Genomic DNA, 24390 nt, shown 5'->3' with positions numbered 1-24390 from the left:
ATATGTATTTAGGAATATATCCATTTCTTCTGAAATTTCCATTTTATTAGAATATAGGTTCTCAAAGTAGTTACCAATGATCTTTTGGATTTTGGCAGAATCTGTTGTGATTTTGCTTCTTGCATTTCCAGTTGTATGGATTTGGGTCTTTTCTTTCCCTATTTTGATAAGCTTGGCTATGGGTTTGTCTATTTTATTTAATTTTTCAAAGAGCCAACTTTTCAAATCACTGATTCTTTGTATCTTTTTAGTCTCCATTTCATTATTTTCTGCTCTGATCTTAATAGTTTCTTTCCTCATACTACCTTTGGGTTTGGATTGTTCTTGTTTTTCAAGGACTTTGAAGGGCATCACTCGATTATTTGTATGAGCTCACTGTCATTCTGATGTGGGAATTCACTACTATGTACTTCCCTCTTAGGACTGCTTTCATTGTGTCCAGTATGTTCAGGTATGTCATACTGGCATTATCATTTGATTGTAGCAACTGTCTAAGTTCTTCTCTAATTTCACCTCTTGTAACCCACTGATTACTCAAGATTGATTACTAAAGTTCTTCTTTAATTTCACCTCTTGTAACCCATTGATTACTCAAGAGGGTATTATTTAACATCCATGTGTTTGCATACTTTCTGTGGTATCTTTTGCCACTGATTTCTAGTTTCATTGCATTATGATCTGAAAATATGCGTGGAATAGTTTCAATTCTTTTGCATTTACATAAGCATGCTTTACTGGTGTGTGGTCTATCTTAAAGAAGGTCCCATGTGCTGCTAAGAATGTACATTCTGTTGTTGAGTGGAATATTCAGTAGATATCTATTAAGTCCATTTATTCAAAGGTTTGGTTCAACTCTGGTATTTCTTTGTTGATTTTTATGTAGTTGATCTGTCCACTTGTGATAGTGGGGTATTGAGAACTCCCATTACAACTGTAATTGGTACTCTTTTGATTTTTCATGCCCATTAGAGTTTGTTTTATGAAGCTGGTGCACTGGTATTTGGTCCATATATATTTATAATTGTTATCTCTTCCTTTTGACTTGTATCCTTAACCAATATGTAGTAACTTCCTTTGTCTCTTCTGATGAGTCTTAGGCTTGAAATCCACTTTGTCTGCACCTAGGATAGCTACTCCTCCTTTTTTTCAGGTTTCTTTTAGATGGAATATTGATTTCCATCCTTTGATTGACTTTCAGTCTATGAATTTCACTTTGGTTAAATGTATTTCTTGCATATAGCATAATATTGGATCACGTTTCTTGATCTATTCTGCTAATCTGTGTCTTTTGATTGATGAATTGAGATCATTCACCTTAATGGTTATAACTGATAGGTATTGATGTAGCCCTGTTATTTTTATGCTGCTGATTCCCTTTCTTTCTCTTCTACCTAAGTGCTCACCCACACTGATGGATTCGTATCAGTTCTGGAAGACAACTTTGTGTGATATATGAGTTTGGGTTGGAAGCTGTCTTCTTTTAGGCCTTGAAACAATTCACTCCCAGCTCTCCTTTCCTTTAGGGTTTGGGTTGAGAAAGCTACTGTAATTCTGATGGGTTTTCCTTTATAAGTGATTTGTTTGTTTTCTCTAACAGCTTTTATAATTCTGTCCTTGTGCTGAGTTTCTAGAACCTTGACTATGATATGTCTTGGTCTGTTTGAAACCTTGACTATGATATGTCTGGTCATGGCTATTTGGGGTTCTATATACCTGTTATGATTTATGTCTAGATGTCCCTCCAAAGCCTCACACAGTTTTAGATGGGGCTTTTTCAGAGGCAGTTGAGTCCAGAGTTTGAGAATGATTCATGGTTCGATGCTAGGGTTAAGAATGCTGGAATAAAGGGTGGGTGACTGCTGGATCAGTCCATTGATTGGACTGGCACCGCCCTAATCCCAGTAGACTGGAGGCAATGTAAGAGACAGAAAGAGGCTTGTCTCTCTTCCTTTCTCTTGCTGCTTTTGCCATTTTCTGCTGCCTTGAGCTGCTGCCCCTTTGCCATGTGTAGCCAGCCAATTATGGACTGAAATCTCAAAAAACTGTGAGGTAAATAAACCTTTCCTCCCTTACTTTTGGGCATTAGGTATTTTGTCTCAGCAATGAGAAAAGTAACTAGACAATGCCTTACTTATCTATCTGTCAAACTCTTTTGCTATGCCTAGGGAGTTTTCTGCTATAACTTCTGTAAACAGGTTTTTTTTTTAAACGCCATTTGTGCCATCTTCTGATTTTTCATTAATTCTAATTAATCAATCTTAGCTTGGTCTTCTTTGCAGGATCTAGAAGTTGCTGGATCTATTTTTAATGTGTCCTTGTTATTTATAAGGTGTTTCTCCTTAGCTGATTGCCAAACAGAAGCCTTGTCTAGACCTGACACTCTGTCCTCACAGACAGGTTGATCCTGATGCTCATACTTTCAGTAAAAAATTAAATCTCCTGGATTTCTGTTTGGAACTTTTTATGAATTTCAATTCTTTTCTATGCTGGGCATTCTGGTTTGCATTTCTTTCTTTAGCATCTCTGATTTTTTATTAGTGTCTTTCTAGACTTGCTGACCATTTGTTTTATTAGGATCATTATCTCCTTAATTCTATCTCCTTTGAATTTGCCAAACATCTTATGAATCTGTTTTGTTAACTCCACTGTTACCATTTCAGATATTTACCTGTGTGGCTTTTGATTCCTTCTCCTACAACACTCCCTGTATTTGTTCTGGGAGAGGTGGAGCTTTTGGAGGCATTTTACTGCTTCATTTTCTCATTTGCTATTTTTTCTTTGTTTTCTGTGCTGAGTTTTGGAGATTGATTATTGTGGGTACCTATTTTGCTAGTTGTGAGACCTCTTTAGTTACTGTCTGCTTTTCAGAGATGCCCTCTGGGCAAACCTAGCTATTGGTCTCTGGCTCTGTCCCAGGATCCAGCTACCTCCGTCTATTTGGAAGGAGAGGTTGTAGTTTATTTGGCCCCGTACCAAGTTCTTTAGCAATGAGCTGCAGTACTATTTATGACCCTTAGGCAATCCAGATACTGACTTACAGCAAAAACCAGTTGACAGCAACAACCATGTTAACTTGGCTAAAATGGTGAAAGCAGCAGCAACAATAGCGTCAAATACAAACTAGATATTGACAGACCCTAAGAATTAATAATATACTACCCTTACCCATAGAAACAAGAGCTTTTGTTAGAGTACAAACTCTAAGACAAACCAGATATTGATATACATTAAATGTCTACTCAATAGAGCAATTTTACCTCAAATACCATCAGAATAGTATCAAAAGATAGAATGATATAAATATAGTTAACTATCTTCAGATCTATAGAAGTTGATGGTTATACTAAAAAGGACAGAGGCTGAGGGAAAGAGAAGCATGAAAAGAATAGAATTTGAAAAATTAAGCAATGGAAAATGGGAAGGTGATAAAGTTAAAATAAAAGATCCTAGTAAAAAGTAGAAGAAAGTTAGTAGTATTAGGTAACAGTAACAGGAAAAAAACCAAGCAAAAGGATAATAAAAATAGAGAAAAAATAATAAGGAAACAAACTGAAAGAGAGATATTGAGAAAAGAAAAGAGAGGGACTAAAAAGAGGACCTAATTCAACCAATAAAGCAAGTAATAATAAAAAAAGAAGGGTAAAGAAAATGAGTGATAGATCTCCAAACTCCACCCCACCAAAATAAATAAATAACAATACGGTGGAAAAAAACTGGGTTAAAAGGAGAGGAAAAAAATTCCTACGTATTTCCAAATGAGTATTTTTCTTCTAAACCAACCAGCCAATTCCTCTCCTTCCCTCTGGGTAGCCTGTGGGTTTGCGTGGTGACACCTCTGTTCAAGGTGTAGATGCTAGCAGGCCGGAGACCAGCACTGGGGGCCAGATGGAGACTCTGGTGGGCGTGAGACTGGCCTGCGTGCTGGGCAGACTCTGGAGGGTCAGGGTCACTCAGCAGAGACCCAGATGTGCCCACCACTGTTGTGGGGTACAAGATGGAGATCCAGTGCACCCACACAGGGGACAGGGTACCTGGTGCTGAGTGGGGATTCCACAGGCCTGGGGTACCAGGCAGAGATTCATATGGGCCTGGGGTGCTCCGTGGAGACCCTGGCTGCCCAGGACTGGAGCTGTATGCCAGTCAGACTCTGATGGGCCCAGGGAAGGTGCAGGGCAGTGAGCGCTGGGTAGAGACTCAAGAGATCTCGTTGTGTCAGGCACAGACTCAAATGGGAGCCAGTGTAGTGCTGGGTGCCGTATGGAGGTCCTGCCAGGCATCCATTTGCTCTATAAAATGTACATACTGGAAACAGACAGATGTTAAATCTCAGAATGAACGTAGGGCGTAACACCAAGTATTCTATAAGACAAAAAAAGAATTGGAGTTCTGCAGAAAAGGTAACCCTTAAACAACTACTAGTTTTGATGTAAAGGTTTAAATATCTAAAAATAGATGTGAGGATATTGAGAGAGACACAGTCTCAGTTCCACACATAATAAGACACGTAATGTATTATCACAGTTAAAGTGTATCTTTTACTCCCTCAACAGCAAATGCAAGAGATACACCAAGCTGAGCAACAGGAAGAATCTACCAAATATCTGCCTGGCTGACAAAGAAAGGTGCTGAATACTGGATTCAAAGCTTAGTAACACTAAATCATTTAATGCGCCTGCTCCTCAGAGACGCCAGGTAGCGAGGACAGCTCCTGACGACTGATAGGGTTCAGGCCAGACTCGCTGACTTACTTCATACAAGACCCTGTGCAAACCACTGTTGGTTAGAAAAATGGTAACTTCAGTTCCTAAGACATAACAGAACCTGGCCAGCATTTAGTTATGTAGACGCTATTATTATTACATTCTATTTGCCTGACCTCAGCAGTGTAATCACTGCATCCTTTCTGTCCACTCACCACTGAGCTTTTATTTACCTTGCACTTTTGACAGCAGAGCCCATCACTGCACTGCGAGTCTTGAGTCAATGTGCATTTCTTACAACATTCTGCCCCTTCGAGGACACATTCCTAAGGAAGGTAAACATTTACAAAACGTCAGAGAGCAGTGTTATTTTCCTAACACTTCCTAAGAGTACCAACTTTTAAAGATAAGTATACAGACTCACAATAATCGTCTTTCATCTACAAATTCTACAAAGTTTTTCAAACGTAACACCTGCCCTGTACATCTGAGTGTACGGACCTAGAAGGACCCTGAATTACCTAAAAGTCTTCTTCAAAATGACCAGAGACTTACTGCGGAGGTCCCACAATCACACTCCTCTCCAGTTTCAATGAAGCCATTGCCACATTCCGGAGGGTCAAGAAGCTATGGAACAAAAACCAGAGAGGGAACTAAAATACAGAAAAGTCAACAGCAAAGACTCCGAGAGACCTAAGTGCCACACCTGCATGTCTGTCACACCTTCCAGGCATCCTTAGTATATTTTTATTTATCTAAACTAAAAGAAATGACTTTAAAAACTTAGAAATTTAGAAATGTCCACTGGTAGCTCCATTTCATGTTTAATACATGTATGCAGCTTCATATATATTTACATATATAGCATACATACCAAGTAGGTCCTGATAAACGAAGGCAAAATAAAAAGAGCATCTAGTCACTGACTAAAACCAAGCCTAATGGATTCCTGAATTCCATTTCAGTCAAGAGCAAGGGGTTTGGAGTCACAATGTCCAGATTAAAATCTTGACACAGGCCTGGGGTGTGATTCCACGGCAGAGCATTTGCTTAGCACTTGTAAAGTCCTACATCCAATTTCCAGCACCAAAATAAAATAAAATAAAATCTTGGCACAACTACTTAGGCATAATAATAATACCAGCTATTCACTTAATTAATTGGTGTTCCAAAATTGTTTTGAAGATCAAATTTAATCATCTGTGAAAAGATCTTTACTAACTATATTTTCTTCTTAAAGTTATTTCACAAACATGAAAAGCACACAAAAATTAATGTACCCATTGACCTGTTTAATATAAAACACAGCACTTACTATTAACATAGCTTCACAGAGAATGGCAATAATAATTTGCATCAGAGATTAGAACAATTATTGGCCTGTCCAAGAATATATTTTATTAACTGTTTTATTAACTCTATCAATTTTATTATGTTTTGAATATAGTTTGTCCTACAGTGACAGACAAAATTGGTAAATAATTGTTATTCACTACATACATACTGCTCTATCAGAAGTTAGAGTTTTCAGATGATAGACTGAGGTGTACATATACTTGTAAAATGACACACATACACACTTTCATAACTAACTAGGGTCAAAAAAGCAAACCAAGATAAAGAAAATGAAAGAACTCCACTTATTTCTATCAGCATTCTATTACCTCAGAACAGTGCAAAATACCCAGTATTAAAGTTGATTTTGAAAATGGAGGCATTTAGCCCATCAAGGATATGTACTGAGAGGCCAAATTGAAAAGCACTTTTTTTATAGGACCAATGGCTGAAAATCTGTGTTCATAACAACTAGGAAAATTAAGAATTAACAACTCTTGATCATACTTATTACCTTAGAAGGTTTGTTGAACAGGCAGGCCCCACCACCACTATTCAGGAAGTCATGATACTCTTCAATATTACACTGGGTGAACTTTTTGGGTAGATAGTAGCTGTACAGAGCAGAAAATCAACAAATGAGTACAACATGAGTCTCCTGGGTTTTTTTACTAGTCTTAAAATTGAAGATTGTTAAGACTGGGGCTGGGGATTTAGCTCAGCGGCAAAAGCGCCTGCCTGGCAAGCGCAAGGTCATGAGTTCGGTTCCCGGTACCGGAGAAAGATTGTTAAGACTATATTTTTCATTTAAATGAAAGAATAAATGCCACTTAAGTACATTTATATTCATCCTAGAAGAACTGTATTTAATCATTTCTAAGTTCTTAATGCTTCAAAATGAGTTAGGGTTAATAATCATTATAAATTCCATTAATTGACTTATTAACCGCAGTACTAGGCAGAAATAGAGATTATAAATGGACACAGTTCTTATAGGGTAAGTCTTATAGGGTAAGTACCCTTATAGGGTACCCTATAAGGACTGTACCCTACAAGGGTACAGTCCTTACAGTACAAGGCTAAGTCCTTACCCTATAAGGACTGTGTCCATTTATAATCTCTATTTCTGCCTAGTACTGCGGTTAATAAGTCAATTAATGGAATTTATAATGATTATTAACCCTAACTCATTTTTGAAGCATTTCATGCCAAACTGACCAAGAAAACTTGTCTTGAATAAGCTGTTGATTTTATTTCCTTTTTTCTTTCACTCCCTTGTCCTAATAATACAAATTTTATTCCTAATTTAACAACTCTCTTCCATATTTACTTCCTTTTTTCTTTCAATGACCTCCCCTAGTTGATGATCTTATCACTGTCCTCTCTAATCCATCATATAAAAGGGTAATCAAAATATCCAGCGGATGTTTAAATTTTTTAAAATGTATTACAGTAAAAGACACACTGCCATTAATCTTCCTCAAAATATTCCTCCTCACTCTGAACACACTTATCCCATCCTCTTGCTGCTTTCCATCGCAGGTCTGGAAGTTCTCTCTCACGAGTGTCTTTAGGATGTGTGATTAAAAATATGTGCTTATTGCTGACAAGTGCCATTCACTGGAAAGAAAGTGTCTTACAAGTATCACAGTGTGTCCTCATCCACCTTTACTACATCTGGCACCAAGCTCCTTCTGGTTTTTGCTCAAAGTCAAAATGACCACGAAATGTAAACATTTTTAATCAATTCAGGACAGTGAGGCTCCACAATAGTGCAGCTGAAGACATTCATGAAAGAGGACTTCCAGATCATACCACATATGTACATAAAAATATGTGTATTATACACACCTATGCACATGTTCCTTATTCTACTGACCAAAACCTGAGATGAATCCCTGTGCCAAAGTAAAAAATCACGAACTCTCCCGGCAGGATTCTTAGATGCTAAAATCGAATTTGACCTCTTCCCTGCAAAGCTGCCTGCAAGGGTCACAGCCCAGCCCACCTCCTGAACATGGCAGAGCAGGGAGCTCCGTCTGCTCTCCCTCAGGTGGGAGTGACTGGACACCATTCCCATTCACACCAGCTCTGCTTACATGGTAACAGCTGGCCTGTGTGAGCAGGGCTCTTACCTTTATTTCCCCTCATCTGACTTCCTATAACTTCCACACAAAGCTGTTAACTGAATCAAGTACACCTCATTCCTCTACCACAACACAACCCTTCAAACACCTAAAAGCAGATATAGCCTCTCCCCTTTCTCTGCTCCCAAACTGCTGTTTTTCAGGGTAGCATCTATTATATTCAATATGTCCTTAAAATTTTAACTTTCATACCTTTAAATAAGACCAACGGTATTCATTCTAACCATGGTTTCCAATGTTTAGCAGGACAGAAGAACGTCAGAAAGCAAAAATGACAGGGAATGTACCCATGAGAACATATATCTGTAATCTGTACTGTTAGGTGGTATTTGCCATAAATCAAACTACAGAGTCGAACCAAATAATGCTTTATAGAAAGTGTTTTTATCTTGCTTGTATCTTTTTTTTTTTTCTTTTTGAGAGAGGGTTTTGCTGTGCAGTTCAGGTTGGCCTTGAACTCACTTTGTAGCCCAGGCTGACCTCAACCTTCCAGCAATCCTCCTGCCTTAGCCTACCTAGTCCTGGGATTACAGGCGTGTGCCACCATGCCCAGCTTTCCTTGCATCTAGTTAACATAACAAGAATTCCAATGCAATGAGCAACAAATATCAGAAGATAATCATTTGATTTTGCTCTGAAGTATGTTTTGAATTATGTAAATTATCCATGAAAATCTTAATAATTGACCAGAACAACCAGATAGTAAATGGCCTTTAAAGGACAAGGTCTCTAGCATTACATTTAGTAATTTCTGGAAAATTATAACTATACTGGTTCCCTTAATTATTAAACAAAATGTCCAAACAAATTTTAAAAAATATTTTATATGCATATTGCCTCTATCATTTACTTTCCTTGCCAGACAGATCCTGAGAACTCAAAATTCAAGTTTAATCCATCAATATGTATTGAAAACTGTCCATGGTCTGAAGCATAAAATATAAATTAATATAAACTGTAATCCCTTGAAAATGTAGTAAGATGAAGATACGTGCACACAGAATTAAATTGTTAGTCTGATGTTAAAAATTATAGAAAGCCTTGATAAAATAAGCTTTATTGTATAATAATTATAATATTATACAACATATTCAGGAAATCAAAAAGAGTTGAAAGTTCATGTACAATTATGATGAGCAAATTTCTAAGAAGCCGAAAATCCATGCAGGACTGTGGTTAGCAAGTCAAAAAAAGCTCAAAATCAATATATAATTATGGTCAGCAAACAGATCAGAATCACAGGGAAAATGAGACTGCAAATGAGGACCAAGAAAGATTACGGACATCGAAATATTGCAGTAAGAAATTGGAAGCCTATTCTTTACACAAGGCAGACTCTCAGAAGTTCTGAGCAGCATAATGGCTTTAAAGCTCAGGCCTAGGCCGTCCATTCTCAGCAGAGATTAACCTCACAAACATCATGCTGATTGGAAACAGCCAGTGCTCTACCTACAGTAAGATGTAAAACGTAAAATGAAAACACACTGTCAGGGTTTTTATCCAATGGCTCCTGGATCTTCATTGATCATGTGGGACATTCGGAAGATGACTAGATTTAGGGGTGGGATGACTTGCTGTTAGGCAGCAGGGCCTTGTCAGAAGAGATGGGTCACAGGGGTGTGGCCTGGCAAGGCTTACTGTGCTCCCCTTCCTCGCTTCTCCCTTCACTCTCTGCTTCCTGTTTGCCAGGGTGGGATCAGCTCTCTTCCACCACGCCCCTCTGCCAAGCTGGCCTGCCTCGGAGCTGGTGGACCATGCAAGAACTGAAACATCTAAAATCTGAGCCAAAATAAACCTCTCTTCCTTCACGCTGTCGGTGTCAGGTATCGTTTCTCAGCAAAATAACACACACACACACACACACACACACACACACACACACACTCCAAATAGTAACATGAACCAGACGCCAGGTAATGAATGGTGCCCTCGGCTGGGACTAGGGTATACTGCTACAAGGAAGAACTGGACATAAGGAGCATTTAACCACATAGGTAATATTTTACTTTTCAAAACTGAGTGAAACAAGTGCTTACTGTTTTATTCTCGCTGCTTTTTAAAGGTGATGGAAATGGGCCTCAGAAGGGGAGACAAAGAGCCTAAAAGCTGAATGTTTCCAATGTTACTGAAATAACAATAGCACAGGAGGACCACAGTTGAAAGTCAGGTAATAGTAATAACCCTGGAAAAAAACTCGTTTAGAAAGAATGGAAGACAAGAGCCGATAGCTGCTAGCGTGTGAAGGTGGACAGTGCGAGGGCGACCGCCCTGCTGAGAGCAGACTGCGTACCACACTGTGAAGCCAGCAGCGGCAGCCTGAGCTTGGCCTCTGTGGGTGGCACACACATGCAACCAGCAAAAGCTGCGGACCCACACTGTTTTCCTGTTTTTTGCTTTTGAGAGTCACCTTCCTAGTGCACTACTACCTATTACCCGTTCCACTAGAATTGAAGGAGAAGAAAAGAAATTAGGAAATAAGCTGTAAGCCAGTGGTGGCAAACCTATGGCACACATGTTATTTTTCTTTCAGGACAAAAGATGTTTATTTATGACTTGTTTTTTCTAAACCAAAACCTCAGTATTCAGGTTGAATTGCAGGGTTGGCACTTTGCGATAAATAGCTGAGTTCAGAGTTGCAGTTTGGGCACTTTCTCTAAAAGGTTTGCCATCACTGTGTAAGCCATCAAAAACAAACTTGTTTCTCATTTCTTAAATTTCTAGCCTAGATTCAAGGCTTTAAAAAGTCACTGAGGGGGCTGGGGATTTAGCTCAGTGGCAAAGCGCTGCCTGGCAAGTGCAAGGTCGTGAGTTTGGTTCCCGGTACCGGAGAAAAACCAAAAAAAAATAAAAATAAAAATAAAAAGGAAAAAGTTGCTTTAAAAAAAAAAAAAAGTCACTGAGGTCTACTAACTTGACACCAATCTTTTTTTCTTAAATAAGAGACTATTTAAATCCAGATGTGGTAGAGGACACCCATAATTCTAGCACATGGGAAGGGCAGGCAGGAGATTCATGACTTGGAGCCCAGTCTGGGCTACACAGTGAGTTAAAGGCCAGCTGGGACTATACGGAAAGACTACATCTCAAAAAGAAAACAAGGCTATTTTCTGAAAATATTTTATACACTGGGTCACTAAAAATATTTATTTTTGGTTTTCTCATAAATGCTGTGGGAAGAGGCCAAGCACTGTTGTTAAGTATCATATTTCTAAAAAAATAATAGCGTAGCAGATAAAAAGTAAATTATTTTCAACTAGAAATGGCTCACCCAGTGTCTCCCATTATGCATCCAGACCATGTGTCCTCACATTTACACTCACCTAAGAAAAAATGAATACATATACCTTTTTATAAAGTGAACACAGATGCACTGGTTTCTATGTTTAAAAACATTATCTTCACTTCATTTTAAAATATTTATTTAAAAAGTAACACTTGTTTTCCAATTCTGCTTACACTTTAAGTTCTTATTCAATTATAACAACAAAAATACACTTTGTCCCTATTTTTTGTACAATTTTCAATTAAAACATCTTCTCTGATATATTAACAAATGGCCAAAATTTTTAACCATTCACTTAACATGACTTAAAGAAAACCAAATATCAATGAAGTGGGGAAGAAGTTCATGCCTCACGGTAGGATCTCAGTTCCACAGGCCTTCCAGGGCATTATTACAACATTTTGCCCACTTTTCAAACCCTCTGCACCAAGACAGAAAGGATTAAGCAGAAGGACCTCAGAATTAGGAACACGTGATTCAAGCCTTACTTTGACACTTCTCATTTCTGTGATCTTGGACACAGTGTATTTAGGATCTAGTCAGTAAATCTATAAAATAGGCCTAAAAATGGTATGGTTATTTTCAGAGTTAAAAGAGAATCTAGATGTAGGCAATATACCATGCATTCATCTGTCAAATAAGAATATTCTAGAATTGCTAAGCTATTACACAGAGCTATACTTATAAATTTACTAAAATAATAAAATGCTACAATCAAATTGTTGCTCTGAATACCTAGTATTTGACCATTCATGGTGAAGTAACTTTGCATACTTGGGAAAAGATATTCTTCACAAATGTTAAGCCTAGCACTTTTACTAGGTCCATATAGTACCAAATCTATCATGAGGTTTGATTCTGACAATGAAGTTATACCTCTGTGGCCATATGTTTTAAATAAACCTAATAAAACACTATATCTGAAATAAATGCCTAGAATTCCCTACTAGGCCATGTGAAATTATCAACATAAACTCTCACTTAGCCCCTTCTTAAGTTAAAATAAACTTTGAATTTACTATCACATGGCTTTAAATATTTATTACACATGCAGAAATTTTTCATCTGTAATATAAATATTACATCTGAAAACAACATCTTGTACCCTGGCTTATTTATTTTATATCATCGCCTATATTCTTCTGATCAAGCAACTGATTCAAAGAAGCTCATTCTACAAAATATTTCACAGAGTATTTCGCAATTAAATGCAATTAAACCACACATGTACTGTAACTTACCACTTGCTAACTTTCTTTTGTCTGAGATAATACCAATATTATGGGCTAACGACTGAGCAAGAGTAACAGCCATTAAATCAGTTTTTCCAAACTGAAAAAGAAAAATAAAATATGCATAAATGCAATTGTCATTTACAAATAGCTAGAGAAAGGTGTAAGAGTGTATTTTAAAATAAGTAATTTCTAAGCATTTTCTTTAGCAGAGGCTAAACACACTGCACCTAGTGCTAACTGTACATTTGGGAAGTAGTAGTAAGAAATAAATTCATGTTTGATTACATCTTCTAGAATAAACAAGAAAACATGACTAATCTATTTTTGGGCTTAAAAACTGAAATATAATTCTCTCCAAATTTCCCCCAGTAACACTACTGAAAAACTTAGTAGTTGTATCTGATTAAGCTAGTCTTTTGAATAACACAAAATAAAAATAAATGTGAAAACCTTATTTAGCGCTTGTTCATCCTTAGATGTCCGTCTGTACTCCTAAAACTCCCTCCAAATGCAATAGAAGGTAGCTCCACAAAACAAGCACACTATCAACAGGAATTAGTGAGGACTGTTGCCTATGAACACCTAAGAACTGAGAAGATTTATTCTCAATCTGGAGCCTCCCAGATATTCAGGTATTTTTCTTTTAGATCATTTCCAGCAAATTTACAGTATCAAGGATAAAAAAGAGCCCCTTTGGAAAACCTAATGTATTTTTTTGTCCTCAAAATTTGTTAAATGCTAAAGAAAGAAGAAAATATCCCATTGGGTTTTTAGGTGGCAACCAAGTGCACCAGGGAATTACTCAATGTTCTGGAAAATCATTCAGAGTGACAAATAGGGCCTTCTTTTCAAGAAAGGTGAAGGTAAGGATTCTCTATAGAATATGTAAATTATTGCATCTGGCAATTATTCTAACTAGAACATGAGCAGAATTATCAGTATCATCTTTCATTATTCATCCATTCTGTTTTCTGGACATGTGTAGTAACTATACTGGTAGCTAATAAGACATTTTAACATCTGGTGTAGTGGAATGTTAAGAAATTATCTTAAGTATTAGGAAAGCGTCTTCAGCCATCATATCACTTTGCATTGTACAGATGTTCACACCTACTTCATTCACGCCTCCTCCTTTCAGCAATGAGCAAATCCCACCAACGTAAGCTGCCCCGCTCCGGCTACTCTCAAATTGACTCCCCCTTTTAGAAAAGGAAATAAAAAATATTTACTGTTCACAGTTCAAACATAACAGCAACCTCCCATTATTAATCTCAAACTGAGGTATATATGTTTTTTTAAATTGCCTATACGATGCACTGTGAGAAGTATACAAAGTCAATTCCATAGTATCTACCAAAAATACGTTAACTTGACTCTCATAATGAGAAAAGATCAGTGACCAGGGGTCTATAAAACTATCAGCCTATGCTCTTCAGAAGTGTTAAACTCAAAATAAAGAAATGCTGAGAAAATCTTTCAGATTCAAGGAGATTAAAGAGACGTGTGATACTGAGTTGGTTGTTGGTTGGGAAAATATTAGCAATAAAAGGTATGACTGAGACAATTGGTAGAATGTGAATATAGAGTATAGATTACATGATAGTAATGTGTCAGTGTTACATTTTATGGTTTTAATAATTTACTATGATTATATAAGAGAATATTTTCATTCAAATATTCAGTAAGTACTAAATAGAGGGACAGAAAGATGGAAGGGAGGGAGAAAGAAGGGAAATCATAAACAAAATAACAGAAAATATAAATAATTAATGAGTCCTGGTGAAGGGCATATGTAACTTTCCTGTAACATTCCTACAACTTCTCTCTAAATCTGAAATAATATAAAAGTTAAAAGTCACCCAAAAATATTTCTTTTACTTTCAATTACAACTATCTTCAACTTCTAACTTTAGATGACAGACTTTTTAAGTGCTGTAATACATATTTTATTACATCAAATATATAAATTACAAAAAGAAATAAACTCCAGAAACATAGCTCTTAACTTAGAACCAAAAATGGACAGTGCTTAACATTTAAAAGATAGCAACTTTAAAGAGTATATATCTATATTAAGAACATCCCATGAGTATGAGCAGTGCTTTTATTTACCCAGTAAATGCACTGATTAAATCTCTTAAAAACTAAATGAAATAAACATGCAACAACAAAATAATTCAAAATCAAATTACTGAAATTTTCAGGACAATTTCAAACAATCTACACTGTAAAACTCTCTCCAATATCCTGCAATATCAAAACTTAATTGGATTGTATTGTAGAAAGAATACATCTTGATCATAACTAATAGAGAATTCAACACAGAACCAAAAACAGTAATAAATCATTATGAAAGTTACGTACGAAAAAAGGTGAACTGCATCACTTTTCTCTTTGATAAAATCCCTCCTGTATTTCATAAACTCACGTAGGGTAATCAATGGATTTTCAGATATGGCAAACTTGTTGTCAGCTGCCCAGGTTTCCATGGCAACCAATACTATTCTTGTCTTAAGTTGGTCTTTATATATCTAGTATATTAACAGAATGAACACAACAACTGTATATGCAGTAAAATCAAATAGTTAATGAACAGGACTACAAACCTCCTTAGGGAAACTCCTCCAGTTTTAGTTAAAGGTTAAAAAAAGCTACTGTTCTTAAAAAGGATAATTATCATTTTAATTTGTATACATCTCCTTTAAATCACAGAAAATCATATTGTTTACTCAGTAATACCCAAAGAACAAAACACCTTTTAAAAACCAATGATCCTTTTTTGACCAATTTTTGCAACCAAGTCAAGGCTCCCTTGAGTTCATTTTCTTGGCAGCCTGAACAAAAAATTCATGCATTTTTTAGAAACCTGGCAAAAAATGGATCAGTGAAGACTCTTTCCGGAAATACATAGTTTCTATATAACTGACTGGCCCAGATTAACCACCTGGGGTGGGCACTGGTACTGGCCATCCAGGGAAGCTATGAAAGGAGGTACAGTGTGTTTATATAACAGCATCACTGTCATAGCACCAGGAACTCTTTGAAAAAGTGCAAGTGCTACAGGATTTCTCTCTCACCAGAAGGACACTGTAAGTATTTCTGATAGGAGCTACAACTTAACCTTCGTCTTTTGCAGTCTGATAAACACAGGAAGGAATTCAGGCAAATCTGTCGGTAACTTTCTCTCCCAGAGAGAGACCAAAGTCAATAAAGTCCACTGCCAGGGCACCACGAAACCTTGGCTGAAGTGCAACTCCGAGCCTTAAAGAACCGTGTATGTTGTACAAACCAAGCTGACAGCCTCACAAAGTCAAAAAATGAAATCACGAACCAAAAGGAGGAAGTTAGGAGAGTATTTATTGGAAATTAGAAAAAGAAGAATAGCTCCTGGGTCTTAGGGCGGTGGTCTGAACAGGAGTTCAAATTCTGTTCTTTGTCCTGCTCCTCTTTGAATAAGCAGAATTTATTTTAAAGAAAATGAGTTCAAAAGAAACTGGTTATTTTGCATTCTTATATCTTTCCAGGTCTAGGAGGTAGGGAGGTATTGCCAACTAACTTAGCACAGTCAGAACAACCTTTTCTCCTGGAAGGACAGGTCCTTAGCTAATTTATCCTAACCTTTTACCTTTCGTTCTTATGATTTTATTAGGTTTTGTTTTTCTATTTCTAAGCTTCACTAGCTGCCTGAATCAGCTCTTAACTGGGTAGGGCTACTTTTTTTGTCTGACTCTACCCTGCCCCAACTTCTTACTCAAAGATTTAGTAACTAAACACGACAGTATTACTCTTTCTACGAGCAATCTGGAGATATAATTCTTTTAGAACCATGTTGAATCAGGTCAATACTCACTAGATCTGCCATGTTCACCACAGATTTCGCGTAGGTATTGGTATGGACAACAGAAAGCCGATGTTTTTTAAACTGAAAGCAAAAGAAAACAAGTAAAAGGCTTTCAGAGTTACCAGGAGATAATCACCTCAGCAGAGAAAGCACGCTGCAGAAGGCTTTCAGGTCCCAGAGGCTTTCTGTAAAAGATGTCACAGTTGAGACCTAGTTTTTTATTGGCCCTGCAGCCTGAAGCAAGGCTCTTAAAAGCTTGAGGTCTCAAAACATACAAAAAAATTATTCACTCCTTCCATGTCACAGGTTTATTTTGCTCAGGATTGCTATTTCACACCATAACACAGATGTGAACTCTCTATGAATTGCAAGACATACACATCTAAGTAGGGATAGATCAGAAATAGTGAATGTGAACCCTGCTAAAGTATTAAAGTTATGAGAGACTTATTTAGTACAAACAAAACCCTAAGATAAAGGTTACGTTAGATGCGGGTCATACACATCTTTTGTTTGGCTGCAAGTGGTGTTTTAAAAATTAGAAAGGATCACATTTCTGGCTACAATTAAAGGAGCAGCCCCACTCGGAAATAACTGGCACGTGCTGTGAGGCAGCTGCTCCCCTGGAACACACCACATGCTATCTTCTTTCACAGGCCTCACCCCTGTTGTGTTACACCTGGTTCACTCCCGTCGTGTCATCTGTCTGCATATGTCTATAAACATCTGAATTTATAACTACCTAAAATGCTCAAAACATATGTGCTTGCAGCTTATTCTGATTTTCTAAAATCCCAAGGAACAGTAACATTCACTGGATTCAAATAGGTAGGAGGGAAACAGAGCTAGCATGAACAAGGTCGCACCAACCAGTCCCGTAGGCAACCTCATTTATTTAATCAAATATAAACAACACATTTTCCTTCAAGCAAATCATACAGTATAAATTAAAATGCGCCTTTACTTGAAATTAAGTACAATTCAGCAATGTGCAGCACTGAACATTTTAATTTAATCTGGTTTTGTAGAACCATTAATATTGCAACTCATGACTCTCATACTGACTGCAATATGTTTCTTAGTTAAATGTGCACACTATGAGTCCAAATAGCTCAAATCAACAAGAAAATTCTGCCAGATTCTTATCCTTGGACTTCATTAATTGGTAGGTAAGCATTTCCACATGATTTTCAGCATGGCAAGACAGAAATAGAAAAATTGCTTTTCTTTTATTAGTACAAAGCTATGCACTGCAAATCAAAATTTTACTAAGTCGATGTTTCACTTATTTTTTTCAAATATAAAATAGAAATTCCAGGGGCTGGGGATTTAGCTCAGCAGTGCAGTGCCTGCCTGGCAAGAGCGAGGTCATGAGTTCGATTCCCGGTACTGGGGGAAAAAAAAAGAAATTTCAACTTTTCCAAAGCTGATTATTTTAATAAGAGGAGATTCAAATATCAGTAACTAAATGAATCAAGAAACTTCAAAGAGTTTTTACATTACCAGTCACGCAAATATTTTTGGAACATCAATTACTGCTAGTTATTTCCACCTAAGAGTGTTTCCCACTTCTTAGGTGGTTAATAAATTTTTGATTACACAAACATCTTCCCTCAGGTTACAACTTAGGGAGCTTTTTATTTTTTCTGGACATATTTTTTTACCCACCAGTTTTAGCCTAGACACAGACAAGTTAAAAATACAAGCAAATCCTACCATGAGATGGTCATTCACAATCATCAGTTCAATATATTTGGTTTCCTCTTCCACATTACGAGGATATCGAAGAAGCTACAAGGTGGCAAAAGGGAAAAAAATATCATCTAAATACACCCTCTACATTTGGCAAGGTAAAACTGAAAGGAAAAAAAAAAGAAGAAAGCAGTAAAACAAAAATTTTCTTTGTTCCTTTAGCAGTTCTTAACTTTCAGCAATTTACTTAGTTTTTGCATAGTAGTAATAAATTTACAAGGTTCAAAAAGTCAACAAACTATAAAAAGCCTACCACTAGAGTTTTCCTCTTAGGTGTTCCCTATCTACTCAAGTTCCTAATCCATCTTCCACAGTGGATACAATGAGTTACTAGTTTCTTTCAGAAATATGCAAACAAAATTAAACACAAACATGATTTATTTTATACTTCCATTCACTTTGCTCTGCTATACCAAGTGTTTTCATTTAACAGAATACATATGAAGGACATTCTTCCCGGTTAAAAATTTAATCCCAGCATTATTTCCAGGAGTGGGGTGACCAGCACCTTTATGTTATAGTTTCCAAATCTGAGACTAAGACATGCCACTTGCTCTGATAAGGCTCAAAAGATCCTCCAGATGATATAGGGGATTTGGTCAGAATAGTTTGGAGAGCTCCTATGCAGTCTGGGGTTATCTGGTACAGCTAGATCTCTGTGCTCATCAATACATTTCCTCTACTTTCAAAATCATGATCAATGAATGTTACAGACAAGAGCCACTAGGGCAGTTATTCTCTCTGTTCTCCTCAGTTGTTAGACTGTAACACAATGCTCAATGAGATCTATAACATTAACTTTTTCCTTGATGGCATGGTTCAATAGATATTGTACTCTTTGGTCACTTGCCCAAGGGCCATTTTTGTGATAAGGGTGTACAACCCAACCTGAATCAATACCTATGCACTTATTTTCAGTGCTACATGTAAAGCAAACTAAAAATACACTGCCAGATTCTTGCTAAATGCATTTCTAAACTTCAAAACTTTCTTGAAAGCTCTTAATAACCAACTTGATGGAGAATAATAGACTATACTTCTAAGGATGGAAAGCAAAGATAACACTAAACTGTCTCTAATGGATGTTGGAAGGATGAATGCATCTGCTTTGCTAACTGTGGGACTTAATACCACAGACTTTCCAACAAGTCCCAACATTTTCTTAATGTCACAGACTTGTGACGGTGGCCACAGCTTTAAAACACCTCTATTTCATGGGTCTACCACAGAAACCAAGGGTTTATCTACTTAGCAAATGTTAGGTGCAAAGGTGTTTATGAAGAACTTGAAGGAATATGCCAGAAAGAATACTATCCTATTCTTCAACTCAGGAGTCCATAAAAATAGTGTTTTAAACTGACTCTTCAGACCAATTGTTTTTACCTACTTAACTGGGCTTCAAGATTTAGAGTATATGTTCCTGAATCTCCACACCATACATGAAACTCATAGAAGTAATTCAAGGACACACAGGCTTCTGAGAGGCAGTTCAGAGCATATACATAGCCATAAGCATCTCTCTGAGATCAGAAGCACAGCCATACCTTAATAGTACAGGATATGTTTCATAAGCTTCTTATGCTATGCTGTCTTTATCAGTAAAATAAGGATAAGAAAAATACCTTCCTCATAAGCTTATGAGGATTAAATGTTAATGCAGTTAAAATTCTTCCAACAAAGAAGGGCACCTGTTAAGTATTATCACCACTATCTTGAATCCATATGGAGTCCATGAAATAAGAAGGCCATTTTCACTTTCCTACACATCTGTCAACTATACCACTTCCCTTACCCTGACAAATGCCTGAACTAGTATTTACCCTCTCACAGAGACCCAATGTAGATTTAAATGATCAGCAGTTGCCAAGTGTTTTAAAATATCATAATATACAAGATGTGACTGAAAAGTATGGTGTGGACTTAAATAAAAAAAAATTATTACAGAAAAAGATACACTGGCATTAATCCCCCTCAAACAATGCCCTGTCCCCACTTCAAACATACTTAGCCCTTTGTTCTTGCCACTTTCTGAAGCAGTTCTGGAAGTCCTTTTTCATGAGAGTCTTTCTTCAGTTGCACTGTCAAGGCTGCCTTGATATCCTGAGTTGATTTAAACCATTTACCTTTCATGGTCATTTCACCTCAGGGAAGAGCCAGAAGCTGCAGAGTAAGTAAAGCGGATGAGGACTTTACTCACCACGCTGTGATGTTTTTATCCGCCTGTCTTTCCCGTGGGTGGGACTCTGGGGACGCATTCACCTATTTTTTTTTTATTACACCTTGTAAAGACATGAAAGAGGATTTCCCAAACTACTTCAGAAAGTGGCAAGGGTAATCAGGTAAGTGTATTTGAAGTGAGAACAGCATATAAAAGGTAGTAATGGCAATGTCTTTTACTGTAATAAATGTTTTACAGTTTAAATATTCACCACATTTTCAATCACCCCTCGTCTACCTGTGAATACATACCTGCCGTTTGCTCCTTTTTAGTGTTGGCCTTGAAATAAATTTTGGTACAGTGATGTTTACTTGTTGGAATTCTAAAAGAAAATAAATTAGACTGAGTGCATTTGTGAGATTTCTTTAATACAGGGAAAAGTACCTTTCCTCTTATGAATTTTATAACCTATAATGTTGCATTTAATTATTACATAGGACATTAATCAAGTAGGTGCTGAAAATATATAATGGGTAGATGCAATTTACAAAAATCTCAAACATCATTCCTATTCTAATTTTTATCCATTTTTTCATATTTATTCTATAAATATCATCACATTTTTTATCAAGCATCTTCTAAACAGCAGACTTGACCTTTACTTTATTACCAACCTTCTAGAGGCAGCAAAATAAAAAGTACTAAGAATTAAGCAGAAAATAATCACACATTCATAAGTTCATGATGTATTAAGAAATTATTTCAGGGCACTAAGGTGTTTATTTGCTTCCAACTCACTGACAGTCTTCTTTACCCATAATGAAATTTATCTCAGGCTTTGTTTGCTCTTTGGAACAGATAAGAAAATCTGAACCCCTCTTAACTTGTAGGTCAGAATTATACACCATACCTCTGGATATAAGACTAGGTTGTTTGTAAGGGACGATGTCCTACAAAATGAAAGAAAAAGTGCAATCATTCCACGGGGATATGGATTTCCTAAAATACTGACAGTTGAACAACACAAAGCAGTCGAATTTGGAACGTCTCCAGGGAGTATGCTATATATAGGACAGTGAAGGTGAGTCATTATGATTCTTGGATACTATTTATAAAACTGAAAAGTTCTTTGAAATCACAACATTGTACTGCAATGTGATAAAATATGTTTTCTTATCCTATGAGCAACTTATTATATTCATAGGAAAAAATCAGTTATTATCAAATATATAATTTCAAAGGAATTATGAAAGCTCTTTTTACTCAAAGTTATGGCCAAGACTCACATAAATTAGTTAAGTGCTTCTTTTTCATTACCTATGCTTGTTTTTCATTACCTGACTTGTTAGACAATAATGATTTTAAACTAACTTCCAAATTTTTAAATATCTGAGATAGCATAGCAATGGCAACATTGTCAAAAGGGAAGGATAACCATTGCTGGAGAAAACGGTGATGGAGAAGCTGGCTAATGCTATCAGAATAAGGAAATTAGTATGTTACTACTTATGTCATTTTCAAGCATGCTCTTCCCATTATTTTGCTTAAAATGGTATTAGCTTGAGCATGTCAGGAATGTGCTGAATAAAGGAAGCAGTTTTCTTTTGCAATTCACTAATGAGACACAGAAAAGATGACAGAATTAAACCAAATCATATCAACAATTGTATAAACTTCAACAAATGGTGTTAGAATAACTGAGTATCCACACAAAAGCTAAAATGAACTGCAACTCTTGCCTTTCACCATGCATAAAAAATAATCTGGCAACACAACTGATTTTAAAATATTTTTTATTTAAAAAGAATTTTTAAGTGAAAATAAAACTATGGAGTGTTTAGAAGAAAATAATGGAGAATATCTGTTGTACAAGTACTGAGGCCAGCATTTGAGAGCAGGTAAGTATTTTGTAGAGCAAAGAAAGCAATAATCATAAAAATTACTGCAAGTCTGTAAATGGATGTTAACATTAAAACTCCTACTTAAGACAAAACACCATTAGGAAGATGAATAAGCAAGCCAAAGCCTGACAAGAGGCCTTGGATATGTAATCACAGGTTGGCCTTTTGGCCAAGATCAAGAGCAGAGGACAGGTAAATACTCCTGCAATGCAACAAAAAGACACAAATTCCAATTAACGCATATACTACACATCACTTGCCATACAAAACTTAAAGGCTAACATTAAAGAACAGCACACCAAATGTTGGTCAAGATGTGAAGCAATCAGAATTCTCATGTAATACTGGTATGAGTATAAAAATAGCGTAACCACTCTGGAAAAGGTTCAGCAAGTTTGCATAAAACAGTGGTTCTCAAAGTAGAATCCCTGAATCAACAGAACTGGAAACATCCAAGGACTTGCTGGAAATGCAAATTCTCAAAATTTAGCAACCAAGATCTAACTGAAAACTCTTGAGATGGGACCAGCACTCTGCAGCTACCATCCCACCCAGTAACTCTAGTATGTGCGAAAATCTGAAAATATTGATATAGAATTAGATAGATACCTACCCAGTGGCCTGGAAATACCATTCCAAGGTGTTTACCAGGAGAAATAAAAGCATTTCTGTATAAAAAAGGCTGGTACAGGAATGTTAATAGTTGCTTATTTGTAACAGCCCCAAATTGGAAATAATCCAAATACCCCTCAACATAATGAGTGAAAAATTATAGGGTACCATGTCCTAGAATATACTCAACAATTAAAAAGAACGAACTATTGCTATTCCTGACAACATAAAACTCACAGGCATATACTGACCAAAAAATGCTAGACACAAAGAGTAATTCCATTTATCTGAAGTTCTACAATAGGTGAGACTATTCTACGCCAAAAGTAATCAGGAAAGTGATTGCAGATGTAGAAGGCACTGCCTGGAAAGTCAAGGAACATGAGGAGGGATAACAAACGTTCTGCATCTCGGCAGCGCTGCGGTCAGAGCTCACTGAGTATACACACATGAACACATTTCACTGTGTATCATTATGTAAAGACTGCTAGGGCTCCCTAGGAAATAAAACAAGATTTTTTCCCCCTCAAAATGTGTTCTTAGCAACACTAGTCCTGAGAGATGTACCATGTAAAACAAAAGGTCCTATAGTCAAACAAGCGTAGACACAACTTGCTTATATTTCTTTTTCCTTTCCTTTGTTTCTTTTTTTGGGGGTGGTACTGGGAATCGAACTCAGGACCTCATGCTTGCCAGGCACACCCTGTACCACTGAGCTAAATCCCCAGCCCCCTGAATCGTATTTCCATCTGCAGGAAAAACATAACACATAGCAATATAGAAGTACTGCTAACTCATAACACAGTTAGAATTTATTCAGCTTAAAATGAACAGGTTTATTCTTGAGCTCAACTCATACACACATACACACACACACACACAAAAAAAAAAAACCCTACAGTTTTGATGTTGCAGTTCACAACCACAGCATGGCACAAAGGATGAGAGATTACTTAGAATTGATAAACTCCAAGAAAACCCAGAAGGACTGCCCTTAATCAAGACCCCTCAGCATAAGGGTCTCATAAGACAGCCCCAAACTGAAGTGTCTGTGGCTTTTTATTGATAGATCCAGGAAGCTAGGATAAGGTACAAAAAAAGGACATCTGTGCAGGAATTCACATAGGGCACAGGGGATGCCAGGGTGGTCTGTCACATGAATGACTTAGGGGCAATCTAAGTGATACACTCAATCAGGGTATGGGGAGGAGAAGGCCAGAGCATGCATTCCTCAAGGCAGCATGTTTTTGCTCCTACTTGGACACATGGCCCTGCAGGCTGTCCTGTAAGCTCTAACCATGTGTTCCAGGACGTTTTGGGTGTGACCAAAAGTCTCTTATCTCTACCTATCTATCTCATACATACCGCTGGTCAGCATCCCCACATTTTGACACTTATTTGTCTCTTATTTTATTCTAATTTATTA

The 24390-nt window shown here is 36.9% G+C and overlaps 1 protein-coding gene across 5 annotated transcripts in view; it reads right to left on the bottom strand.

The window, feature by feature from the left end:
- The window catches only part of Adam22 (ADAM metallopeptidase domain 22), a gene marked incomplete at its 5' end in the record, with an annotated part of 230265 nt that overhangs the window by 54590 nt on the left and 151285 nt on the right, over positions 1-24390 (bottom strand). For all 5 annotated transcript variants that reach the window (XM_013516010.1, XM_013516012.1, XM_013516013.1 and 2 more), the window contains 10 exon segments: positions 4934-5026; positions 5256-5327; positions 6550-6649; positions 11451-11502; positions 12707-12797; positions 13815-13899; positions 15065-15231; positions 16551-16622; positions 18258-18332; positions 20763-20833. In XM_013516010.1, the coding sequence (XP_013371464.1) occupies positions 4934-5026; positions 5256-5327; positions 6550-6649; positions 11451-11502; positions 12707-12797; positions 13815-13899; positions 15065-15231; positions 16551-16622; positions 18258-18332; positions 20763-20833 (878 nt within the window).

The sequence above is a fragment of the Chinchilla lanigera genome, unplaced genomic scaffold (genome assembly GCF_000276665.1).
Source record: "Chinchilla lanigera isolate Chin_1 unplaced genomic scaffold, ChiLan1.0 scaffold00031, whole genome shotgun sequence".
NCBI lineage: Eukaryota > Metazoa > Chordata > Mammalia > Rodentia > Chinchillidae > Chinchilla > Chinchilla lanigera.
This window is presented reverse-complemented; position numbering and strand designations above follow the sequence as displayed.